General features: G+C 42.4%; 4 protein-coding genes across 4 annotated transcripts; 1 reads left to right on the top strand and 3 right to left on the bottom strand.

The window, feature by feature from the left end:
* The first annotated feature begins 3,815 nt into the window (after positions 1-3,815).
* On the top strand, positions 3,816-5,073 carry LOC126568294 (CLIP domain-containing serine protease B14-like). Its single transcript, XM_050224748.1, has 3 exons — positions 3,816-4,291; positions 4,358-4,665; positions 4,751-5,073. Exons 1-3 carry the CDS (start codon positions 3,816-3,818, stop codon positions 5,071-5,073), a joined length of 1,107 nt encoding a protein of 368 aa, XP_050080705.1.
* A 2,399-nt stretch (positions 5,074-7,472) lies between these two features.
* LOC126567572 (uncharacterized) lies at positions 7,473-11,311 on the bottom strand. The gene is made up of 5 exons (XM_050223788.1): positions 11,062-11,311; positions 10,124-11,000; positions 9,143-10,042; positions 8,203-9,075; positions 7,473-8,133 (listed from the first exon to the last, which is right to left on the bottom strand). The coding sequence occupies exons 1-5, from the start codon at positions 11,309-11,311 to the stop codon at positions 7,473-7,475; spliced, it is 3,561 nt and encodes a 1,186-aa protein (XP_050079745.1).
* Positions 11,312-12,550: 1,239 nt separating this feature from the next.
* On the bottom strand, positions 12,551-13,380 carry LOC126567573 (vitamin K-dependent protein C-like). Its single transcript, XM_050223790.1, has 2 exons — positions 13,347-13,380; positions 12,551-13,140 (listed from the first exon to the last, which is right to left on the bottom strand). Exons 1-2 carry the CDS (start codon positions 13,378-13,380, stop codon positions 12,551-12,553), a joined length of 624 nt encoding a protein of 207 aa, XP_050079747.1.
* A 1,269-nt stretch (positions 13,381-14,649) lies between these two features.
* LOC126567574 (uncharacterized) lies at positions 14,650-18,436 on the bottom strand. The gene is made up of 5 exons (XM_050223791.1): positions 18,187-18,436; positions 17,267-18,116; positions 16,292-17,197; positions 15,342-16,211; positions 14,650-15,271 (listed from the first exon to the last, which is right to left on the bottom strand). Exons 1-5 carry the CDS (start codon positions 18,434-18,436, stop codon positions 14,650-14,652), a joined length of 3,498 nt encoding a protein of 1,165 aa, XP_050079748.1.
* Positions 18,437-22,403: the final 3,967 nt, after the last annotated feature.

Consider the following 22,403-nt stretch of genomic DNA (forward strand, 5'->3'; position numbering starts at 1 on the left):
AAATTATTCAAATCCATGCTGTAGACACATTTAAATGAGGCAATTTTCTACTTGGCGTGCGGCTCGCAGTAGTACTGAGTAATGCTGAAAAAGCTACAAGGTGCTTGAAGATTCTTTTGAAAAATAAAATCTGAAGAAGCAAGATAGAGGAACAAATATGGAGAATTAATTTAAGAAAAAAAATAAGTAAACCCATCAGTAATTCATTGCAGCTCGCGTTCAGTTGCCAGCGGTGGAAAGTAAAAATAAAAAAAAACCCTTTTCAAAATGAAATACACTTTTACCATTCATTATGAGAAAGAGGTGAAAGAACGATTCGATTACACCTTCGCCGGGGCGTTTTGTGTCTCGTTTCGCTACGAGGCACGTAGAGCAAGAAAATATTGCACTTTCGTACGGGGTTTGAAGGATAATGTGTAATGGCGAATGTGTATAGGCAATATCGAGCCGCATCCGAGGGGCCGTGGGCACCGGAGGGAGAAATTATTTACTCTTCGTGCTTACCGTACCTGATGTGCGAGGTGTATTTACGCCGTACGTAAATCGTTCCCTTGTAGGAAAATGATGTAAAACTGCAATATAGTTCTTATTGCAGTGCTTGAGCCTTTTTTTTCTCCGCTTCGTTTTGTAACCTCGAGAGAGATGAGACGATTTACAAACGATGGAATTATTTTCCTAATATAATAGCTGCCGGCAGCTGGTAGAGGTTTGTTGTATATTATTTTCTTCACAATTTTATTGCAACAGTAACCAAAGCATCGCTTTTATTAATGTTGTAAATTGTACGTGTTAGACCTGGCACTGAAATACACTGGAAAGAATTGCAAATTATGTGATAGGATCGTTCTCGGAAGACAAAGAGCCTGTAAGATTATGCTAGGCCCTATATTCTTACACATTAGGGCACCGTAATAGGGACATACGAGCACGCACAATCTACACTCATAAAGGCGTAGAATTATTTGCGTGTATTTGTGAGAAACTCAACAACAAAAGTGACAGGTGATTTCAAACCCAAGGCACCTTATCACTAACGGTAAGAGTAATGTTTAATTGTAGGCCCTACACTTGAACACTCTTTCTTCGGGAAAATCCATACACTATTGTGCCTTGTACCTGCCATTCATTGCAATCACAGCCGGTCAGTGCGATCCGAGCCTTTTCCATCCACCAAGTCCAGCAAAGGGATGAAGAACATCTTCTGAGATAGCTGATACGAGCTCGTTTGGAAGAAAATCATAACGCAAAGGGGTCACAACTGTTTGTACCTTTACACTAACGAAAACACAAATAGTGAAACTGTCTTTTAGGCAAGAGAACGTGCTGGGAGAAGATAGGTGAAGTACTTTATAAAAATATTTCTCAAAGATAAACAAAGGACATAGTTGAACGGCACAAGAACGATGTATTCGTGTCATTGTTTAAGGCCTTACAGGTTGGTTTTAGGGTTTAATAGTAGCTTTGTTTGACCCTTCTTTTGACAATGAGGATTAACCTGGTAAAGTAGAGATTCTGTAGTGAGTGTGTGGTGATTAAGATAACACTATCGATCTGTAATAAGCATGAGATTACAGTAGTGTTGACACTTTCAGTTAAAAGTACCCTGAAGGTATGCAATTGTTAACTTTTATTCGCTAATTATAATAATAGCGAGCAGACACAATATTCAACACGCGTATTGCATACATTCAGGAGGGTAGATTAACAAAAAATTCTTTAAACCGATCGAATCCAGGCATTGTAAAGTTTGGTTGTGAATAATTGCATCCTTGTTTTCTATTAGTTTTCCATAAAGGTTCTTTCGAACCTTTCGTAGCGATTCTGGCAACCCATTAGTCAGAGACGGTGGCTTCATATTTTCCTTTTTTCCTCTTTTTCAACCTTAATCCTTATTGATGACTGGAGGATGCCTGATGATGCAAAGAGTGTTGTGCTAAATAGGTACAGGAACAAAAAAAAAAAGTAATGAAATGAGCAACGCAACAAAAAAAAAAAAAAAGGTTGCAAAAAGTACAGCGAAACAAGCACAAGGTTATAAAATACGTACGTTTGGGTCCGTTCCAATTAACAAGGGATAAAGTTGAATTAAAACATGATTGGACGCCCGGCATGAGTTGGTCGCTTAGAAGCGTACGATGATGCGATAAACGCCAGTGGCTCAACTTCCCTCGGTTTGCTACCGACCTTCCCGGACGAAGAAAGCTCACACAACAAGGCACACTGCACCGCAAAACCACTCACTCGGTGTGTGCTTACTTGTGGAGAACAGACACGGTCAGGTGAGGGTTTGCTGACAAGCTGCTGATCAGTAGAAAGAATGAATGAAAAGGTTACCGGCTAGTGTATCTGGCATCCCTGAAAGGATGTAGCTAATGCATTTTTCTCGAAGTAGCGAACGAAAGGCTTGTCTGATCAGCTTATGGAAGGCGATGGTTGAAGTTGGTGAGCCTGAAATGATTAGGCTTTTTATAGCGTTTTTGGACGTGTTTTTTAAAAATCTTTTTCTAGTTCCAGTTTTTGGAGCACTACAATATGGCGCAACAATTAAGATTTAATTAAAAAACGGTCTCACATGTATGCAAATTTGGGTGGTGTTTCGTTCGTGATGGATAGTGTGGGAATGGACGGCGATATTTATTGCATCAGTTGATTGTACTGTATTTAAACAACTTTGTATAATAACACTAAAGCAGATTAAATTCTTCCTTAAAATTATTTGCTTAACGGATGGGATTTGAAGCCCGGTTCTGTCGTGTGAAGACCGGCGTAGGATGGTGTCAGAGGTCCTTCAACATCGGATGATCCTAAACTCTCTGCGATTTGAATTTCTCTGGCGACTAGTAACTCCTTTAGAGTGAGTTTTATTAAAACAAATTCCAAAAGTTTTGTTAAAACACTGCGCGATTCAAATTACAGAAGAGTCGTAAAAATTATTCGAGAGGAGTTTATTAAAATCATACATAGGAAAGATTTTAATCACTCTCTCATTCTTACTTAGTTACTGGTTAGTTAAACTAGATCGGTCGGTCGTCATTACAGGGAAACGTTTCGGATGGGATTTGAACCCCGGTTCAAACCATCCTATCGCGTGAAGACCGGCTCTGCTATCACAAAAATGACGAATATTTGTGCAGGTGGCGGCTCCAACACTTCTCGCCGTAGATCATTAAGAAGAAAAAGGAAGAAGATAAATACATATTATGTCATATCTTATTACCGCCTCCACTAAGCCGTTGTGACATAAAAAACGCACAGAAGAGCTCATGAAGCCACGCACCGATTATATCTCGCTTCTCGCTTTTAGCGTCGGGGATTCCCCACCATAAATCATCATGCCTCTGAATGAGCTGGCGCCAATGCGTTGTCGTGTTAGCTCTTCTGAAGCACTGTTTACACGTTAGCTTATTTATTTTTAGTAGAATGAGGTTAATCATTCGTTCCTCACGTTGGCCTTGGCAAGGCTAAATGTGACAATCGCTGACATTGTCTCGTTGGTGCTGTGTTTGATTGCAGAAGAGTATATTTCGTGGTTCTAAGACCGTTCAACCGATCTGACGTTGAAGATCCACCATAATACAACCGATGTTGATCCACAATGAATGTCAGCTCAACGGGGGAATTCCATTTCTTGGTGCATTTTTTGCGGACCTGGACCAGAGATAGTGCAGTTGGCTTACAAAAAGGGGGCGTTAGTTATTCTTCTCTCTACGTAGCACTCCAGATCGAATAGCGACCCTGTTGAACGGGCAGTGCAGTTTTAACACTCATCGGCCACAGTCGACGACCAATTTCGCTCTTCCTACATCGTCATCCGGATGCATAACTCGTGGATATTTCTTTTCGGTGTAGTGTGTATTCTTACGGCTGCTGTACAATGTTCTAATGGCGAACAAGAATCGCAACCGTGTGTAACGCCTAAAGGTATCGCTGGACGATGTGTAAGAGTGCGTGACTGTGGCTACGTGTTGGACTTTCTGCGTAGAGACACTTTTTTCTACAACGACACAGAATTCCTGGAGGGATTGCAGTGCGGTACACGGCCAGACGGGACGGCACTCGTTTGCTGTCCCCGTTTTCAGAATGAACCGCAGTGTGGACCGTCGTCGTTCGGTGTGCGCATTATCGGTGGGAATGATACGGAGATAGGAGAGTTTCCTTGGATGGCGTTGTTACGGTTTCAGACGCGCAATCGTAAGATTCAGTCGAACTGTGCTGGTTCGTTGATCAGCAAGCGGTTCGTTCTGACCGCTGCCCATTGCTACACAGCGGCCAAGAAGAAGGGATGGGCGATGTAAGTGGGCAGCTGACACCGTGTGATCAATACTCTTAACCGGTTGTCCATCATCTCGTTGTCTAGCACCTCTGTTCGTGTAGCGGAATGGAATTTTATGAACCATCGTGGCAATAAAGATTGCAAACAGGTCGAGGGCTACGATGTACCGATCTGCCGGAAGGACTATGATGTGGCCCGATTCGTCGTTCATCCCGACTATCACGTCAACTACGCGGTACATGTGAACGACATTGCACTGATCGAGCTGGCGACCGACGTTGAGTATAATGTCTTTGTCGCACCTATTTGTCTGCCGGTGAACGAAACCCTCCTGCCACCGGGTGGCCCTGGTACGGAGTATACGGCCGCTGGTTGGGGTTCAACCGATCAAGGTCGGTGTGCTGTTATGGTGGAGATGTTTGGGTCTCTCTCTCTCTTTCTCTCTTTCTAATATGTTTTATTCCCCATAAAATTCAGATTCCGGCATGTCATACCTGCTGAAGCAGATAAATCTTCGCGGATTTGATATGGATAAGTGCAAGAAGCTGTTCCAGGTACCGAATGACGGTGGTGTGGGTGTGGGCCACATATGTGCCGGTGGAGTTCGTGGTCAGGATACGTGCCACGGGGACTCGGGCGGTCCGCTAATGGAGTCTGCCGATGGCCTTTGGTATTTGGCCGGAATTACCAGCTTCGGATGGCCCCGCTGTGGGAAGGAAGGTGTACCAGGGGTGTACACGAACGTTAGCCACTATCTTGGATGGATTGCACGGGAAACGTTTCGTGGCATATTGGTGTAGGTTGCGAGGTACATTCATTTGTGCTAGCTTGCAGCATGATCACGGCAGTGAATAAATGGTGACGTTGTTTGGTTTAAGCTTTTGCTGAAAGTTGTCTACTGCCGTACATCCAAACAAGGGTTAGAGAAATGTGTCTAGACGGTGGGAAGAACACAAATTTCATTGGTCGTATTTACTTGTCCGTCGTAAGGCAACAAACCACGAGGAAGCAAGATGCCCAAAAGCTCGTCCATTCTCGATAACCTCCAAATCAGCCATCCTGGAATGTTTCGCAAATCATAAACCCTATCAACTTGACCAACTGGTTCATGGTGCTGGTGCCTCGGTTCGCAATTAAGCTAACGAAGGCAAATTGGAAGGATGCGTTCTTTGAAACAGCTGGCAATCAGTGCTGGTTGCTCGGATAAGGGGCGTAAGTGGTAAAAGTGCTGACATTGGTGGTGGTAGAAGTTCATCTCTAATGCCACTACCATATCCGGGTGAGTAAATATAAGTTCATTGCATTGCAAAAAGAGAAATAAAATACTGTTAAATCATCAAGAAACTGTAGTTCACACAATTTTCGCCAAACACATGGCAACTGGGAACGTACAGTTTACTTTAAATAATGTATTTCAAAAATAAAAAATAAATAAATCAAGCAAATAAACTCTACTCTTCACTTCCTTTCAAGGCCTTCGAGCTGATCGTTTAACCGATACCGCTAGAAAGATAACTCTTTATGAGACATTTTAATTAAAATATTTTCCCTCGGACTCGAAACTGGAGCTCACTGCTACGGTCGCTGCTGGTACGTTACCAAATTTGGCGCTACCTTTCCCAATGTGCATAATCTTGATGGATAGTGTGGCTTGGCCGGACTGGACTAATAAGCATTTTCTCGTCCTTCCGAGCACTGGACGGCTGTACGGCGATATCCCGAACGGATGGTTAGTGTTGGTACTGAACCGTGCATTTTGCAGTGTGCTGCTTAGTGCCTGGAAAGAAAATTATGGAATACTCCGGTTCCCCCGCAAAGTGGATAGAGTGTGCTTCGGGTTTAAAAAGACGGAGACTTATTGCAAACCATAGAGCGGATGGAGTTAGTGAAATAATTCAAAAGTCACTGATCGTTATCAATGAGTGTGTTTGTTTTTGTGTGTACTATGTGTGCGTTACTGCCCCAACCAAAAGGACGTGATAGAGATGATCGTTTACAAAGCTTACTTTAGTTGTCGGTCGAATCTTGCACCTTACTAGTACATCGTCGGCGTGTTTGTGGTTTTTCGTTGGAATAAAATAGACACTCTTCCGGAGAACAATGAAGGCAAAATATGTCTTCAAAGTTAAATGTCTTTAAAACGTAAAACACACTCTTGAGCGTGTCCTGACCAACTGCAAAACTGGATTGCAACAGATGCTTTGGATGTATTTGTGGCATTAAGCTGGCACCAAGGCTGCTTAATCTTGCCCTGTTTTTATGCCCTATAATCGGCGTTAATGCAGAGAAGCTCAAAAACAGCTATCCCCAGCGGTTGGTAGAAGAATTCATTTCGGTAACGTCAAAAGCGGACGTTAATTTATCGTTGACTTTTTATCAAACGATAAACTTCGGCTACTGTTGATGTTCCCGGTTGGTGGATGAATGACGATGGCTGGTTTCTGGTGCAAGAAAGCTACCAACATGTGTGCCAGCCTGGGCTAAACCTAGAGACGCTAGGTTTGTTCATTACACCAAACATTTCCTATGCACCAATTGGAGGTTCTTTCTTGTATTTCGCAGTGAGTGTTCCTGATGGCAAACAGAACATGGCAAAAGTTCATCGTTGTGGAACACAAACTATTTTTAGCCATCACTTACTGCAGCATCGGATTAACTAGCGTTTCTGCATTTTGTTTGCTTTTCCAACATTCTTAATGCATTCTAATAAGAGATTTTTGCTCTATTTCCATGTCAATCAAATAGTTTCTATACAACTAATTGATTTTAATTCCCTTTAAAAAAAACTACGTTTCATAAGTCTCTAACAATAGCAGTCACAAAGGATGAAAGGTATGTTTTTTACTACACGCAATATACGGTAAAACTTTGTCCGGATCAACTTGATTTTTGACCAATTGTCAAAAGTGGTTGTGTGCGGTTGACAAATATTTGTACCGATGGGCAGAGGTAAAAGTTGTGACGTTACATTCTGCTGGCTTTCTGGTTCGGTGTAAATTTATAGCTTTTTGAAGCTTTTTTTCTATCGTTGTAATAAATTTGAATCATTTTTTAGAATATGTGCAATGGTTTTTATTGTAATAAAAACAGGCTTCATTATAATCTCACTTACATCAGCTCCGTACATCTACTTCCACTGCAGTTCAAATAACTACATACATAAGTTTGAACCAGAGAAATTCATTTGTTTTGGTACGTTCTAATCGAATATTAGTTCCTTGCGCAGGTCAAAGGATAGCTGTTGGTAATCTAAGCTTGCATCCATGTTCTGTAGTATCCAGTCCAAATATATATCTATGTTAGTATACACCACGGGATAGTATTTGCTACAGAAATGAGGCCACGCCTTGGCAAACCCGCGCAAGAACAGTCGATCTTTTCCATTAATCTTTTGAAGCGTATACACCGGAAAACCGGGTAGTGTTGTCAAACATTCCGTGTTTGGAGAAAATTGAGCCACTATGCATTGGGTCACATTTTCCAGCTGCCAGTTCAGTGCCAATTTGTTCCACCGGTGTTGACACTCGGTTGAAGGAATGTACGTGTTCTCGTCCAGCTTTTTCGCGACGAAGTTCAACGTGACCAAATTAAAGGCGTGGGCTCTTATGTTCGAAATATCGTAACTTCGAATCTGATCGTTGATCGGCAAACAAATTGGATTAATCTGGGGTTTTTTCACTGATCGTGAGAGCTGCAGCAGCATGATGTCGTTGCTGTAATCCGATCGATTGAAGAGCGGATGGACAATCATTTTCTTTATTGGGATGCGCTGCAATTCCGGATCACAAAGCGTAGATTCGTCGCCTTCTTCGCACTCCACGTCGGATGAGTCGATCATACTGCCGAGCTGGATCTTTATGCTGTGAGTAGAGAAAGATAAGAGATTCACAAGACTGACCTTCTAGCAGGTAAAAGAAGTAAATACATACTCTGTACGATCGATGATGGGGTGAACTGGTCCCACGACGTACCATTCGCTTATCAAAATTACCATACACAGTAGATCCTTAGGATCGGGATGAGCGGTCACATATCCCAACCAAGGTGAGTAGAGCTTGTTTGTCGTTTCTTGCACTTTCGGGTACACTCCACAGGTATTTAGGTTGAACAGCTTCTTCTTAAAGCGCTGTCTTACTGTTGGAAGATTAACCTCACGAGAATCAACTGCAAGACGTTCGACTAGATCGTTTGTGGTGCTGTTCTCCTGGGACGCGTCATTCATATTATCCAGAATCCAGTCTAGATACAAATCGGTGTTGGTAAACGCGTACGGTAAGTATTGGTATTCCTCCTTAATTGTGTCATTTAGAATATTAATGCCTCTGAGGAAGTAGCGATCTTGTCCGTCAATCCGAGACGGAGTTTGCAGCATTGCGCCCGATTTAAGGAACACACGGTCTTTACTAGCCTTGTATGTTTCTTCAGCACACAGTGGAGCTGTATTCAAGGGAGTTACGAATCCTTCCTGCACAAACCGCTCCTGACAGGTTGTGTTGCGAATCAGTGTCAAATTGCGTACCTCATTATCATAGTTCCTAAAAGGCATTACCGTCAAATCTGCCGGTATACTCTTGCGCAGCTCTTTAGTAAGCGGCAAGCATATAGGTTTAATGTATTTATGCTGCAAATCTGCTGGTTTCATAAACTCAATCAGAGCGATGTTGTGAAGCTTGGGGTCACCATTATAGGAGGGATGGATTAGGATGTTTTTGATTTCTATTTTTTTGAACAGATGATCGCATGGCGTGCTGGCACAACTTACTAAAAGCAAGGAATTACAGTAACCTAGAACGACAAATCGCCTGAAATGGCATTGCATTAGGTAGTTAGTAAACACTTATTCTAAGTAGAAAGCTTCCCGGTACTCACCATGACACAGAATTGCTCACGATGTGTGCTGGAGCTAATGCATATCGATCACTGATCAATACAACCGTGCTCTCGATGTACGTTAGCGGTTCCATTGTATTTTTGTGCGTTACCAACAGTCCCATCCAGGGATAGAAAGTACGATCCTCGACCGTATCAACGTTCACAGTCGTCACGCCACAGATATCCAGATTGAGCAGAGACAGCTTTTCGAGTTCCGGCCCTTGGTGTAACTGATTCCAACTTTCCATTATAGCAGTGTCCTCACTGTTTGTAGTTTCTTCAGTCTTTTCCACAACATTAGGCTTCATGTTGTACAGTATCCAGTCCAGGAATTCATTGATGTTACTATAAACAGAGGGCAACGATGGGGAACAAGAGCGTCCAAATATATCGAATCCTCGCAGGAAGTATTGCCTTCTACCATTGATCCTTCTCAGCTGTTGGAGTGGTGCACCAGTTTTAAGCTGAATGCAGTCTTGTGCTGCTCTGTTAGGGATTTGTGTGCACAATCGTTTTGATGCAAGGAATAGAGGGAACCCTTGTTCAGCGTACTTCTTAGTACAGACTTCGGAATCGATGTAGTTAACCGGTTTGCTACCAAAGGATTTTGGAGATGCCATTTGGGAGGCAATTGTAAGATCTGTGGTAGTGTTTGAGCGAAGCTTGGGCACGATAGGTATGCAGATAGGCCGTACATTCGGTTGTGAGGTATCGGCTGGGTTGAGCAGCTCAATAAGCGCTATATTGTCCGCTGTATTGTTGATACTGTACGTTGGATTAATGTAGATTGTTTGGATTTCGAGCATTTGTGTAGGGCTTTCACATAATGCTTTGCTCCTTCGATTGTCACATTTTGGCTGTGTGAGCTCGGTGTGACCACCGAGAAGAACTCGTCTCCTGTAATGAAGAAAGTAATTGAAAATGTTCATTAAATCGTAGGAAAATTGCTTCCAACCTACACCCACGGTGTACACTTACTCTAGTCCATCGTTTTGGAAGCAATGTGCAGGGCCAACAGCGTACCATTGATTTAACAATGTAACTGCGCATCTCTTATCGATAGTATCATTCGCCGACTTATAGATTCCGACGAATCCAACCCATGGTAACGTCCAACGGGCGCCATCGGCGACGAGCGAGTTTGATATCATTCCGCACGTATTCAAATCAAACAATTGAACCTTTTCGTCGTAATCAACCTCAATCACATCAGAGCTCCGAGGCAATATATCAGGATCGATGTACTTCTTAATCCAATCTACATACTTTGTTACATCGGTAAAGGCGGTGTATGACTTTGCATCGCAAAGTCCTTCTTGGGTCAATCGTGGAATGAAGGAAACAATGCCCCGCACATACCATTTGCCTTCGACTTCGACGAACATACCGCCACCACTATCTCCGCTGCACGCACTAGCACCTTCCTGCCCCCGAGCACACACCATGTTGGATGTAAGTTGGTTCCCAAATACGTCGCGATCACTATTTATGCATGTCAATGGATCAACCACACCCACTAACGTTTGCTTCAGCGTGTTCGATACAGCTTTTGCTTCGGTGAAGCCAAACCCAACGATCGTTCCGTTCTTGCCGATGATTTTACCCGGACCGCTACTGTCATCCATAGTCCACAGGCAAACGGGTTGCACAAACTTCGTGAGCTTGATTTTACCCGCCAGCTTGATCAGAGCAATATCGTTATCGATTCTAGTTCCCTTAAAGTCGGGGTGGAGTATTACATCTTCGGCGTCAAATTTCTGAGTATACTCCGAATCATCCGTCAGATGGATGCGGCCGACGTGAACTGAGAGTTTGCTTGCTCGTACCACGCCAGTTGAAAAAACACAATGACCAGCTAGAATTGAAGAGAGAACACGTGCCATTCGGAGTTGTATGCCATGTCTACAAACTCATACCTGTGAGGATAGTGCTGTCATCGATGATGGATCCACCACATTTGTAGTCGATACCATTTTTGCTATCCTTATAGTAAATGGCCGCATGCCACGGCCAGTGTCCCGGCTTTGCGTTTAGCCCATTCTGGATCAAGTAGACCGATTTCACCTTTCGTTTGCCACAAATCACTCGATAATCCAGTGCCGATGTTTGGAAAATTGCACTGAGCACGAGCACCAGAGAGATAGAGATCCAGCACTGAGACCACATGCTTATACACAGGCACTTGACACTTGGAACACTCGTACTAACTGCGCGGCGTGGTAGCTCAGCGGCAACTGTTGTGTTCTGCGTTCTTCTCGACTGTATAAAACACCATCGTTTGGATGCTGTGGGCCCGTTCTTACGATTTTCATTAGTGGGCACGTCGAACAGGTTTTTGGGTTGTTTGGTTTTGTCGTTAAACTTGAATGTTCTTGCCGGACGCTAATTTACGATTGCTGTTTGTAGACTTCTCGATACTAGCAGCACGTGAACACTGCTGGAAAGAATTTAAAGATTTTTTGCCGTTGTATTCATTAGAAACATCGTTAAAATAGTTTACAGTATCGAGCCATAAATTCTTTAGACGAAACTTGCTGATTAGCATTTTATTAGCATGTCACTCACACGTTACAGGAAGCAAGTTCAACAGTATCCAATGGAAACGAGATATTGTCAATTTTCGATATAAAACTTGTTTAGAATTATATTTTAGAATCCTTTTTGACTGGGAGTAGATCTTTATTAACATGCTGCGTGATAAAGCTTTATTTGTCATTGATTTTAAACATAGAACTATCTGATCTGGAAGCTTTTCCCAATTTAAACAATTATAAAATAGTTAGCACAGCGTATGTATTTCACAATATATCAGCAGCGCCATGATTTATTTCTGCACTTTTTCTATTCTGCTCTGTACTGAGCATTGATTCGTTCTGAGCGATTGATTGACTGACTGAGCTAACGTTGTAGATACGCAAAAAAGCACTTCTTAAATCGGTGTTTCGATCATAAAGATATAAAATTTACGAAAACTTGTTGCAACACAAAACAGGTTTGGAAAAATACTTCTTTTATTCGTAGCGCTAAAAATTTGTCAGCTGGTAGATAGAAAAAAAATGCCCTCAAGAACAGGTTTCGATATACTGGACTTATTTCAACACGTCTAAAAAGAAGATTCGGGTATTTATTTTTTTTTTTCGAAAAACCTGATGAGATTGGGTAGTTTGAATTGAAACTGGTTAAAATTGAAAACCCAATTTTGAAAGATTTTTAATTATTGCGTTCTAAGAGACAAAAATGAAAAGATTTAAAAGCAGTGTCTGTTTGATGCATAAAATAATTAGTGGGAGACTCATATATTTTATTTTAGAGAAAAATTTATTAAAGATTTTCGAAGAATAAATGCTAGAATTTGCAAACGATGAATTTATTATTATTAATCTTACTATACTTCTTCGTCTTGGCTTAACGATTGTAAAGACGGGCATCGGCAATCCAGGCCATATATTTCGCTCTGTCTGTATACACGGTGTACACCGAAGGATCGCAAAGTCCGTCTATGATTTTTCGTGTAGTAAACGAAGCGATACCTCGTACTAACCAGCTGTCTTTAATTTTAAAGAACATACCACCACCACTATCTCCGCTGCACGCACCTTCCTGACCCCTTGCACAGATCATATTTGTAGTAAGCTGAATTCCAAGTACATCGCAATCACTAGATATGCATGTCAACGCATCGACCACATCCACTAACGTTTGCTCCAGCGTTTTCTTTCGATACAGCTTTTGCTTCGGTGAAGCCAAACCCAACGATCGTTCCGTTCTTGCCGATGATTTTACCCGGACCGCTACTGACTTCGTGAGCTTGATTTTGCCCGCCAGCTTAATCAGAGCAATATCGTTATCAATTCTAGTTCCCTTGAAGTCGGGATGGAGTATTACATCTTCGGCGTTAAATTTCTGAGTATACTCCGAATCATCCGTCAGATGGATGCGGCCGATGTGAAATGAGAGTTTACTAGGCACACCAATCTCAAAGACACAATGAGCGGCTGAAGATAAAAAAAGATAAATATCCATTTAGCATATCAAGTGATGTTTTTTTGTCACTTCCTTTCATGCCAGTGAGGATCGTGTTGTGGTCGATGGTGGTTCCACCACATGTGTAGTAGATGCCATTTTTGCTATTCTTATAATAAATGGCCGCATGCCACTGCCAGTGTGCTGCTTGTGCATCCAGTCGGTTTTGGACACGTACTAAAGCCACAGAATTCAAAAATCGTCTGCCTCATCGCAGTCGACTTCCTCACAGAAGTTTGAGATACAGCATAGAGCACTAATGTCAGAACCACGTAGATCCAACGCCGATAATTCATCTTATGTGGTAGGAATGAGCTTGCTGTCGGAACTCGTAAAAATCAATTTCACACCGTAAGAGCTCAGCGAGAACTGCGTGGATGAGCGTAGATTTTGATTACGTAGAACATATGCCGTTTGATGGTGAAAGTAGCGATGCTTTTAATACTCGGAAGTGAACAAGTTGGGGCCAATCGTTCAGTATGATACGCCCAGAAGTTTTGATGACGCATTTAAAACGGACCTCATGCGAATAACAAAATATTGGATCAGAGGATTCCGAATATCGTTAAATTCGAAAGCCATTTCTCCCCCGTTTGGTGCGCTGTAAAGCCTGTAAATGGTCGTTCTTGAGTTCTGGCACGGAAGGCACGCAGTTTGCCTGAAGGGCAGACGCAGCATAGTAGATATTTGCTATAGAGTCGAAAGAAACTGGTCACAATGGTGTTAGATACCGTTGTCCGTCCGAATATCAGTAATTCGTATAATGACGACCGGTCCCATGTACGTATTAATCCTTTGTTCTTAAATAGAAGGGAATCATAAATCATAATCAAAAATAGAAAGAAGTCATAAGTTATACAACTTCTTGATATAGTAAAATGGGTACAAGGATCTTTTTCAATCAAATCTTAACTACCCAGTATGATCACTGGGTAGTTAAGATCTCGGCAACGTCCGAATAAGTATGCAATGAAGAATTGTAATGTTAATGTCAATTGGATAAAAGATATTAACACTACCTAGAATAAATCATTTGTCTTCGACTGCAAAGAAAATACCGCTGCCACCTCTATATATACTCAACTGTCCTCCGGCACAAATGAGCTGTGCATCTAAAATCTTCTTCCATTCTATCATCTTTATTAAACATCTCCAGAAACCTGTTGCTACAGAAAACTAGTTTGTGTGTAAAAGCCCGAAAACGAGCGCACGTTAGCGATTGTATGATCGCTTGTAGCTAAGAATAGATGATCAAACAGGTTTAACTGATGTACGCTATAGGTTTCTTATAAAGAAATAAGAAAGTAAAACTTAATAAGGTGGCAGTCATAAGACCTAGAGGCTTAAGACATATTTTCTCATAACACAAACCGATAGAGATGAGATGATTCACACCAATCTTTATTTCATGCACCAGTGGTTACATTAAATGCTTTATGTTCGAAACGGTTTTTTAACAGTTGATTCTCGTCTTTCGTAAGTTAAACAACTGCACTGCTGTTGCTAACGTTCTCCAGTATCCAGCCCAGGTGAGCATCAATGCTAGTGTAAATGACGGGATAGTATTTGCTACAGAAATGAGGCCATGCCTTGGCAAACCCGCGCAGGAATAGTCTTTCCATTCCATCCAATGTTTGAAGAGTATACACCGGAAAACCGGGTAGTGTTGTCAAACATTCCGTGTTTGGAGAAAATTGAGCCACTATGCATTGGGTCACATTTTCCAGCTGCCAGTTCAGTGCCAATTTGTTCCACCGGTGTTGACACTCGGTCGAAGGAATGTACGTGTTCTCGTCCAGCTTTTTCGCGACGAAGTTCAACGTGACCAAATTAAAGGCGTGGGCTCTTATGTTCGAAATATCGTAACTTCGAATCTGATCGTTGATCGGCAAACAAATCGGATTAATCTGGGGTTTTTTCACTGATCGTGAGAGCTGCAGCAGCATGATGTCGTTGCTGTAATCCGATCGATTGAAGAGCGGATGGACAATCATTTTCTTTATTGGGATGCGCTGCAATTCCGGATCACAAAGCGTAGATTCGTCGCCTTCTTCGCACTCCACGTCGGATGAGTCGATCATACTGCCAAGCTGGATCTTTATGCTGTAGGTAAAAAAAGAGTTTAATAAGACTAACCAACTAACAGGTAAAACATACTGTTCAAGATAAATACTCTGTACGATCGATGATGGGGTGAACTGGTCCCAAGACGTACGATTCGCTTATCAAAATTACCACACACAGTAAATCCTTAGGATCGGGATGAGCGGTCACATATCCCATCCAAGGAGAGTAGAGCTTGTTTGTCGATTCTTGCACTTTCGGGTACACTCCACAGGTTGTCAGATTGAGCGATTCTTCCTGATTCTTCACGGAAGTAAGATTTACTGGACCAGAATTAACAGGCTGATACTCGGCTAGATCGTGTGTTGCAGATGAGCTTAGGTTGGAGATTGGTTTCATGTTAGCCAAGATCCAGTCTAGATACCGATCGGTATCCGTAAACGCGTACGGCAAGTATTGATATCTTTCTGTAACGTTGTCATTGAGTATATTAATGCCTCTGAGGAAGTAGCGATCTTGTCCGCCAATCAGTGAAGTAGTTTGCAGCATTGCTCCAGATTTAAGGAACACACGTTTTCCAACTATCTTATTCGCGACCTCAGCACATTTGGGAATTTGATCTAATGATACCAGCATGCCTTCCTGTGCAAACTGCACTTGGCAGTTTAATGGATGCATCACTGCTAAAGTTTTAATCTCGTTATCATAGTTCCTGAAAGGCACCACTGTCAATTCTAATGGATTTGTATCCCGGATCTCTTGTACGAGTGGCAAGCATATGGGATTGATGAAGCGATGCTGCAAATCCGCTGGTTTCATAAACTCAATTAGAGCGATGTTGTGAAGCTTGGGGTCACCGACGTACGAGGGATGAATTAGGATGTTTTTAATTTCCATTTTATGAAACAAATGGTCACAATTCGAGTTGGCACAGCTGGCTAAGAGCAAATCGTTGCACTGTCCTAGAATAACAAATCGCCTGCAATAGCAAAGAACAATTTCGTCAAATCCTATGAGAAGATTTCAATGTTGTAGTTTTATAACTAAATATATACACACCATGACATAGTGTTGTTCACGATGTGTGCTGGAGCTAATGCATATCGATCACTGATCAATACAATCGTGCTCTCGATGTACGTTAGCGGTTTCATTGTATTTTTGTGCGTTACCAACAGTCCCATCCAGGGATAGAAGGTACGATCAACTTTTGTTTCATTGTTAGCAATTGTGGCTGTAACTCCACAAGTGTCCAGATTAAATAGAGAAATTTTTTCCTGGTCTAGTTCATGGCGCAACTGATTCCAGCTTTCCTCTATGATAGAATCCTCATCGTTTGCTATATCGTCCACATCTTCCCAATCTCTGTATCTCATATTGTACAGTATCCAGTCCAGATAGGGATTGACATTGTTAAAGACAGAGGGCAACTCTGTTGAGCAGGAGCGCTCAAACAAATCGAATCCTCGCAGGAAATATCGCTCCTTGTCGTTAGTCCTCTTTCGCACCTGGAGAGGAGCACCAGCTTTCAGCTGAGTACAGTTCTGCGCATCGACAGTCGAGATTTGTGTGCACAGTCGTTTTGATGCAAGGAATAGAGGGAACTCTTGTTCAGCGTACTTTTTAGTACAGATCTCGGAATCGATGTAGTTAACCGGTTTGCTACCAAAGGATTTTGGAGACGATGTTTGGAAGGCAATTGTAAGACCGGTTGTGGAGTCGATGCGCAACTTGGGCTCGATAGGTATGCAGATAGGCCTTACATTCGGTTGTGTGGTATCGGCTGGGTTGAGCAACTCAATAAGCGCTATATTGTCCGCTGTATTGTTGATACTGTACGTTGGATAAATGTAGATTGTTTGGATTTGGAGCATTTGTGTATGGCTTTCGCATGCTTCCTGACTCATATGATCATCACAATTCGATTGTGCCATTTCGGTATGACCACCGAGAAGAACTCGTCTCCTATAACGTGAAGAATTAATTCGCAATTGTCGTCGTTTTGAGAAGAAATAACTCAAGTCGTCTACTTACTCTAATCCATCGTTTTGGAAGCAATGTGCAGGCCCAACAGCATACCATTCGTTAAGTAGCGTTACCACACATCTCTTATCGATAGTATGGTCCAAAGGACGATAAATTCCGACGAATCCAACCCACGGTAAGGTCCACTGTACACCACCGGCGGCGATCGAGTTCGATGCCACACCACACGTATTCAAATCAAACAGTTCAAGCTTCTCTGCATAATCCACATCGATTGCTTCAGAACTTAGTGGCAAAATCTCAGGATCGATGTACCTCTTAATCCAGTCGATATGCTTTGTAACGTCGGTAAAAGCAGCGTGCTTGGTGGTAGTACATATTTCATTTTCCGTTTGCCCTGGAATGAGCGAAGCAATGCCCCGAACAAACCATTTGCCTTCGACTTCGAAGTATAAACCGCCACCGCTCTCTTCGCTACACGCACCGGTACCATCCTGTCCTTCAACACATAACATTTCTGACATGTGTAGATTGCCAAACACTTCGCGATCGCTATTTATACACGTCAAATAATCTACGACATCTAGTGTTGTTTGTTTTAAATGATTTTCCAAACCAAAGCCCACGATCGTTCCTTTCTTATCCATAATTGAGTATGAATAGTCACTCATGGTCCACAAACATACAGGTTGCACAAACTTCGTCATTGTGATGTTGGTCGCTAGCTTGATCAGGGCGATATCATTCGAAGCATCGCCACTAAATTCGGGATGCTGTATGATTTCCTTTACATCATGAATTTGAGTGTCCTCGGTTTCTTCCGTCAGATGGATGTTGCCGAGTTGGATAGAGATGTCGCTTGTGTTTGTCGTGCCAGTTTTAAAGAGACAACTAGCAGCTAAAAGAACGAAAGAAACAAGCACCAATTATGCTATTTGAATGCCATTTGCGTCTCCCTAAACACGTACCTGTCAGGATAGTGTTCTCGTCGATGATCGAACCGCCGCACTTATAGTTGACTGCACCACTTTCATTCTTCGCGTAAATGGCCGCATACCATGGCCAGTGACCCAGCTTTGCATCTAGCCCATTTCGGATAAGGTAAACCGATTTCACCCTCCGTCTGCCGCAAGTTGCACGATAATCCTGGGCGGAAGTTTCGGATATCACACCGAGGACAAGCCCCCAAAAAACGAGCTTCCGGAACGGAGATTCCATACCGTCTTCTTTGTTCACACTTAAACACTCTAAACTACCCAGCTGCTCCGGTGAAGCCCAACCGCCCGCTGCGAGAGCTCAGAGGCAACTATTTTGTTTCTGATACACGCTTCCATGGGTAACATTATCGTTAGTTTTCGCACTTTTCGCAGGCAAGGTTTGCAGAACAGGTTTTTTGGGGATTTTAAGTGGTCGAATTTGATGAACTGCGTCGCTTTTCTTCGATAGAATCACCGGATTCTCTCTCCTGAACGCATCGTGCTTTCTTATGGTGTAGGTGAACATCTTTGGTGAAGAAACATGTTTTATGATCCTACTGTACCGACTTTTGAAAAACAGGTTTATCTTTAATATGATCATGATAGTCGGAAGTCAAAAAAGGTGAGTCAAAAACTAGTTTTTTTAGCATTGTTAAACAGTACGCGCCTCCGAAAGGGTTGATGTATGAGCATTAATATTAGCTACAAGGTCGTTTAGAGTATAGAGTGTTGGATCGCGACCGTTATTCACCTAATAAGCTGGTACGTTTTGGTAGAAGCTTTGAAGCCATGACCGATGTGAAGATGAGCTTGGTGACTTCAGTCAATATCTCGCACCAGTAAGCATGAAGAATTGTTGCATATGTAATGGTCTTTTACTGGGGGGTGTCGTAAGCACATTAGGTGATGAATTGGAGGCTTTTGAGTATTTGACACTTTATGGGATTATGTTATGGCAGAATTAGAAAATCTTTGTGTGGTATTGCTTGGTAGTAAGGTTTATTTTGCATCTCTTCGCCCAATACATGTTGCTCTTGACAAACTTCTGTTGCTTCTCAAAGCTGTAAGGAAACTCTTTTTATTTTTCGCTCCATACCTGCTCGTTCGTCTGCTGATGTACGTTTGTTATTCTGGGTAAAGTGTGTTTTATTCATTTTTTACTAGTGAAAGCTGATTACAACCCCTAAATCCCAACGCGAATGTTTCTTTCTTGTTGCTGTTAACAAACGCTTTTGTACAGGGGCTTTTTAGTTAAACTTCAGATCCAACTCGCTTTATCCTCCTCCTAGCTCTCCTACCATTCAAACATCCACATGAAGTAATACATTTTCGCAACACATTAGTCGGTTGACGGTTGGAAAGTTCATTGGAGTCATGTCGACTACTCGCACTGATGAAACAGAACAGTGGCGAATCGTTGGCAGTACGTACCGGTGGTAATGTTTTTTCAAAGTGACGGATTTTCCACCATGTGAGGATTTTGGCGTTTCCCGGTGATCTCCCCTCCCCCCAGGCTACGGCCATTTACAATCCATCTATGGCTGGCGGGATGGCCCGATGGCGCCATTTGCCGATCCGTAAAATTACGAGTTCGAAAACATTTCAATTTGCTCGAGCGCTATTTTATTGGAAAAGTTTCACCCAGGTGGGTGGAGGGGGAGTAGGTGAGGAAGAGATTTTTGGGAATGAGTTGGCAAAGCCGGTGTTGAAAGGTTTTGGTGCTTTTTTCCATACACACACACACACACACACACTTCTTGGCGCCAGGCTGATGCAATCCTTTTCGATTTTCCTACCGCGAAAATCCATCGCGTGATTGCGCTTTTTATTTTGTTCTCCCGTTTTGGTGGGGAGCGGGTCAGGAGGGGGTTAGTGGGTGGTGTTTTAGAGGGAGCTACATTCGAACGTGGGATGGCGATTGATTGATAGGATTAACACGGCTGTTGGAATTTAAAGGTAATTCAATTGCGTAAATCAACACACGTCCCCATTCGGCAATGGGTGGGTTTACATGCAAGGCGAACCAGCTGCCAACCATTAACTCTTGAATGTGAAATGTAGAAGGTGTAGCTTTACAGGGGTTTTCTATTGAAATACCAAACGTGGTAACCGCAATGGAAATCCCAAATGAAATTTGATTTGCATGGCTATCACCATTTCTGTATGTACGTTTACACTTTTGATTTATGGTTTCCCATGATTAGTTACTAAGTAGTGCCATAAAAGTCTGAAGTCAGTAAGCTAGAAAATAGTTATTATGTGACGAGCTTCAAAAAGTTCTTGAAGCCAAAAAATCATAAAAGATATTCAGCATCTCTTCATTCACTTCTTAATCGCAAAAATAGAGCTAGAGTAAACCGAGCGAAGCACTGTTAATTAATGGTTTGTTATAATTAGTAACTAAGATGTGCTATAATCGTCTTAAGTCAGTAAGCTATAAAATAGTGCTTTTGTAATAAGATTTCAAAACACTTATTGAATTTATAGCAACTGCACGACATGTGAGTATGTTACGGCAAATGAATGATTTAGAGCAACACTTTATTTACCACCGAATCCTAAGAATAGATCCAAAGTAAATAGTTTCCTTCTAATTTGCGCCCTAAGCACAAATGCCTCATTCCTTTGGTATGCAGAAACCCTTCCAAAAAAAAAAAAGGTTTGTTTGTAATAATGTGACCGCCATTTCGGTTAGCAGGGCAGAATATTGTGACTCGCGTTTGGAGTGGATGTAATGTACTGACATCATCAGTACAAGCGAGCTTTGGATTGAAACAAAAAACAAATACAGCTCTACCCTTCAAAGTAATGTTGAACAGGGTGGAGGGCATAAACAGTGCTTCTCGCTTGAAAGGATTCCCCGGCTGAAAATGCTCCGTGTGCCCGGGTTTTGGGGCGAGCTTGTAGTTGAAGTTGAAGAGTTTTCGTGGCATGATTTTTTTTTGCCCCGCCTTCACTCTTTGTAGAGCGCGAGTGTATGTTTTTATTTTCGCCCTTTTACTTGGCTTCTCGTGTTCACCATCATGCTCCACGAACGTTTTGCATTTGTTTTCCCATTTTCCAGGCACGGAGATTTGTTCACTCCATTCGTTATGTTGGCAGATGAAGTGAGAATTGTTTAACGGTTTGGCGTGGAACATAAATTGTAAAAGATGGGGTTTTTTTTTAAAGGCCACCCAACGGCAGCCGGTTCGCGTTCGTGTACGAACGATTTTGTTTGGCAGTCGATTTTAGTGCGGCAATTGATTTGCATCCTACAACGGGAAGCCGTATCAGATTTGTTTGAAGCTCCTGCTCGAGCACGACTTTGCTTTTGCACCAATGAAATGAATGATTAATAATCGTTTTAGGCAATCGTTTGTTAAAGGGCATGCCTGTGGTACTGTTTCTAGAAATTAAAACCAAAAGCTGCCTGATTTACTCTCAGCACTTAGTGGGTTTTTTTATCAGCATGGCAACGACATAACTTATTCCTTCGACAAATGGCACTGCATTAACGTTGCTACCGCTGGGCAACTGTTGTGCTGGTACTATTCCTTCTTTAAACCTTCCACCGATACACACTGCAACAGGAAGCATCCCTCCAGGTGGCACAGTGGTTTAAGGGGTTGTTGTTCTCTTAGGCGAAAATAAATAAAATACACGAAGGAAAAACTCACCCTGGCCGGTGCAATCTCGCGAACAATCGGGGGAAAATGAGACCAAAGCAAACAACAGCAAAAAAAAAAGGCACCAAACTCAGGCGAGTTGCATTATGCATAATGTATGCTTAAGTACACTACACCACTTTCAATTGCAGACACATTGCAGTGTTGTGGTGTTCTTGCACCAAGGACGGACGAAGAGTTCGACCGACCCACAGACCCCTCAGGAGTCTGGGTTGATTATCCTCGCTGCTTCGAAGCGCCCTCTAGTGAAGTTGCACCTGGTGCAAGCAAACGCAAAGTGTAGTTGGGGTTTTTTTTTAATTTTTGGTAGAACAAGACGATAGCCTACCGGTAGCAACTTGGCGCATTCTGCTGAAAAGAAAGGCAGCCCGACCCTCCTGGGCAACTTACAGAGCAACGCGTGCGTCCGTCCAGCAGCTTTAATAAAGTCTGCTTAGCGGTAATTAAGGCAAGCGACATCAATTTTTAATCAACTGCTGCTGTTTCTCGTGCTGTGCACCTTGTTTTATGTGTGTGGTATTTGGTTGCTGCTGTGTTTTG

This window comes from Anopheles maculipalpis, chromosome 2RL, assembly GCF_943734695.1.
Source record: "Anopheles maculipalpis chromosome 2RL, idAnoMacuDA_375_x, whole genome shotgun sequence".
In the NCBI taxonomy this organism is placed as follows: Eukaryota; Metazoa; Arthropoda; class Insecta; order Diptera; family Culicidae; genus Anopheles; species Anopheles maculipalpis.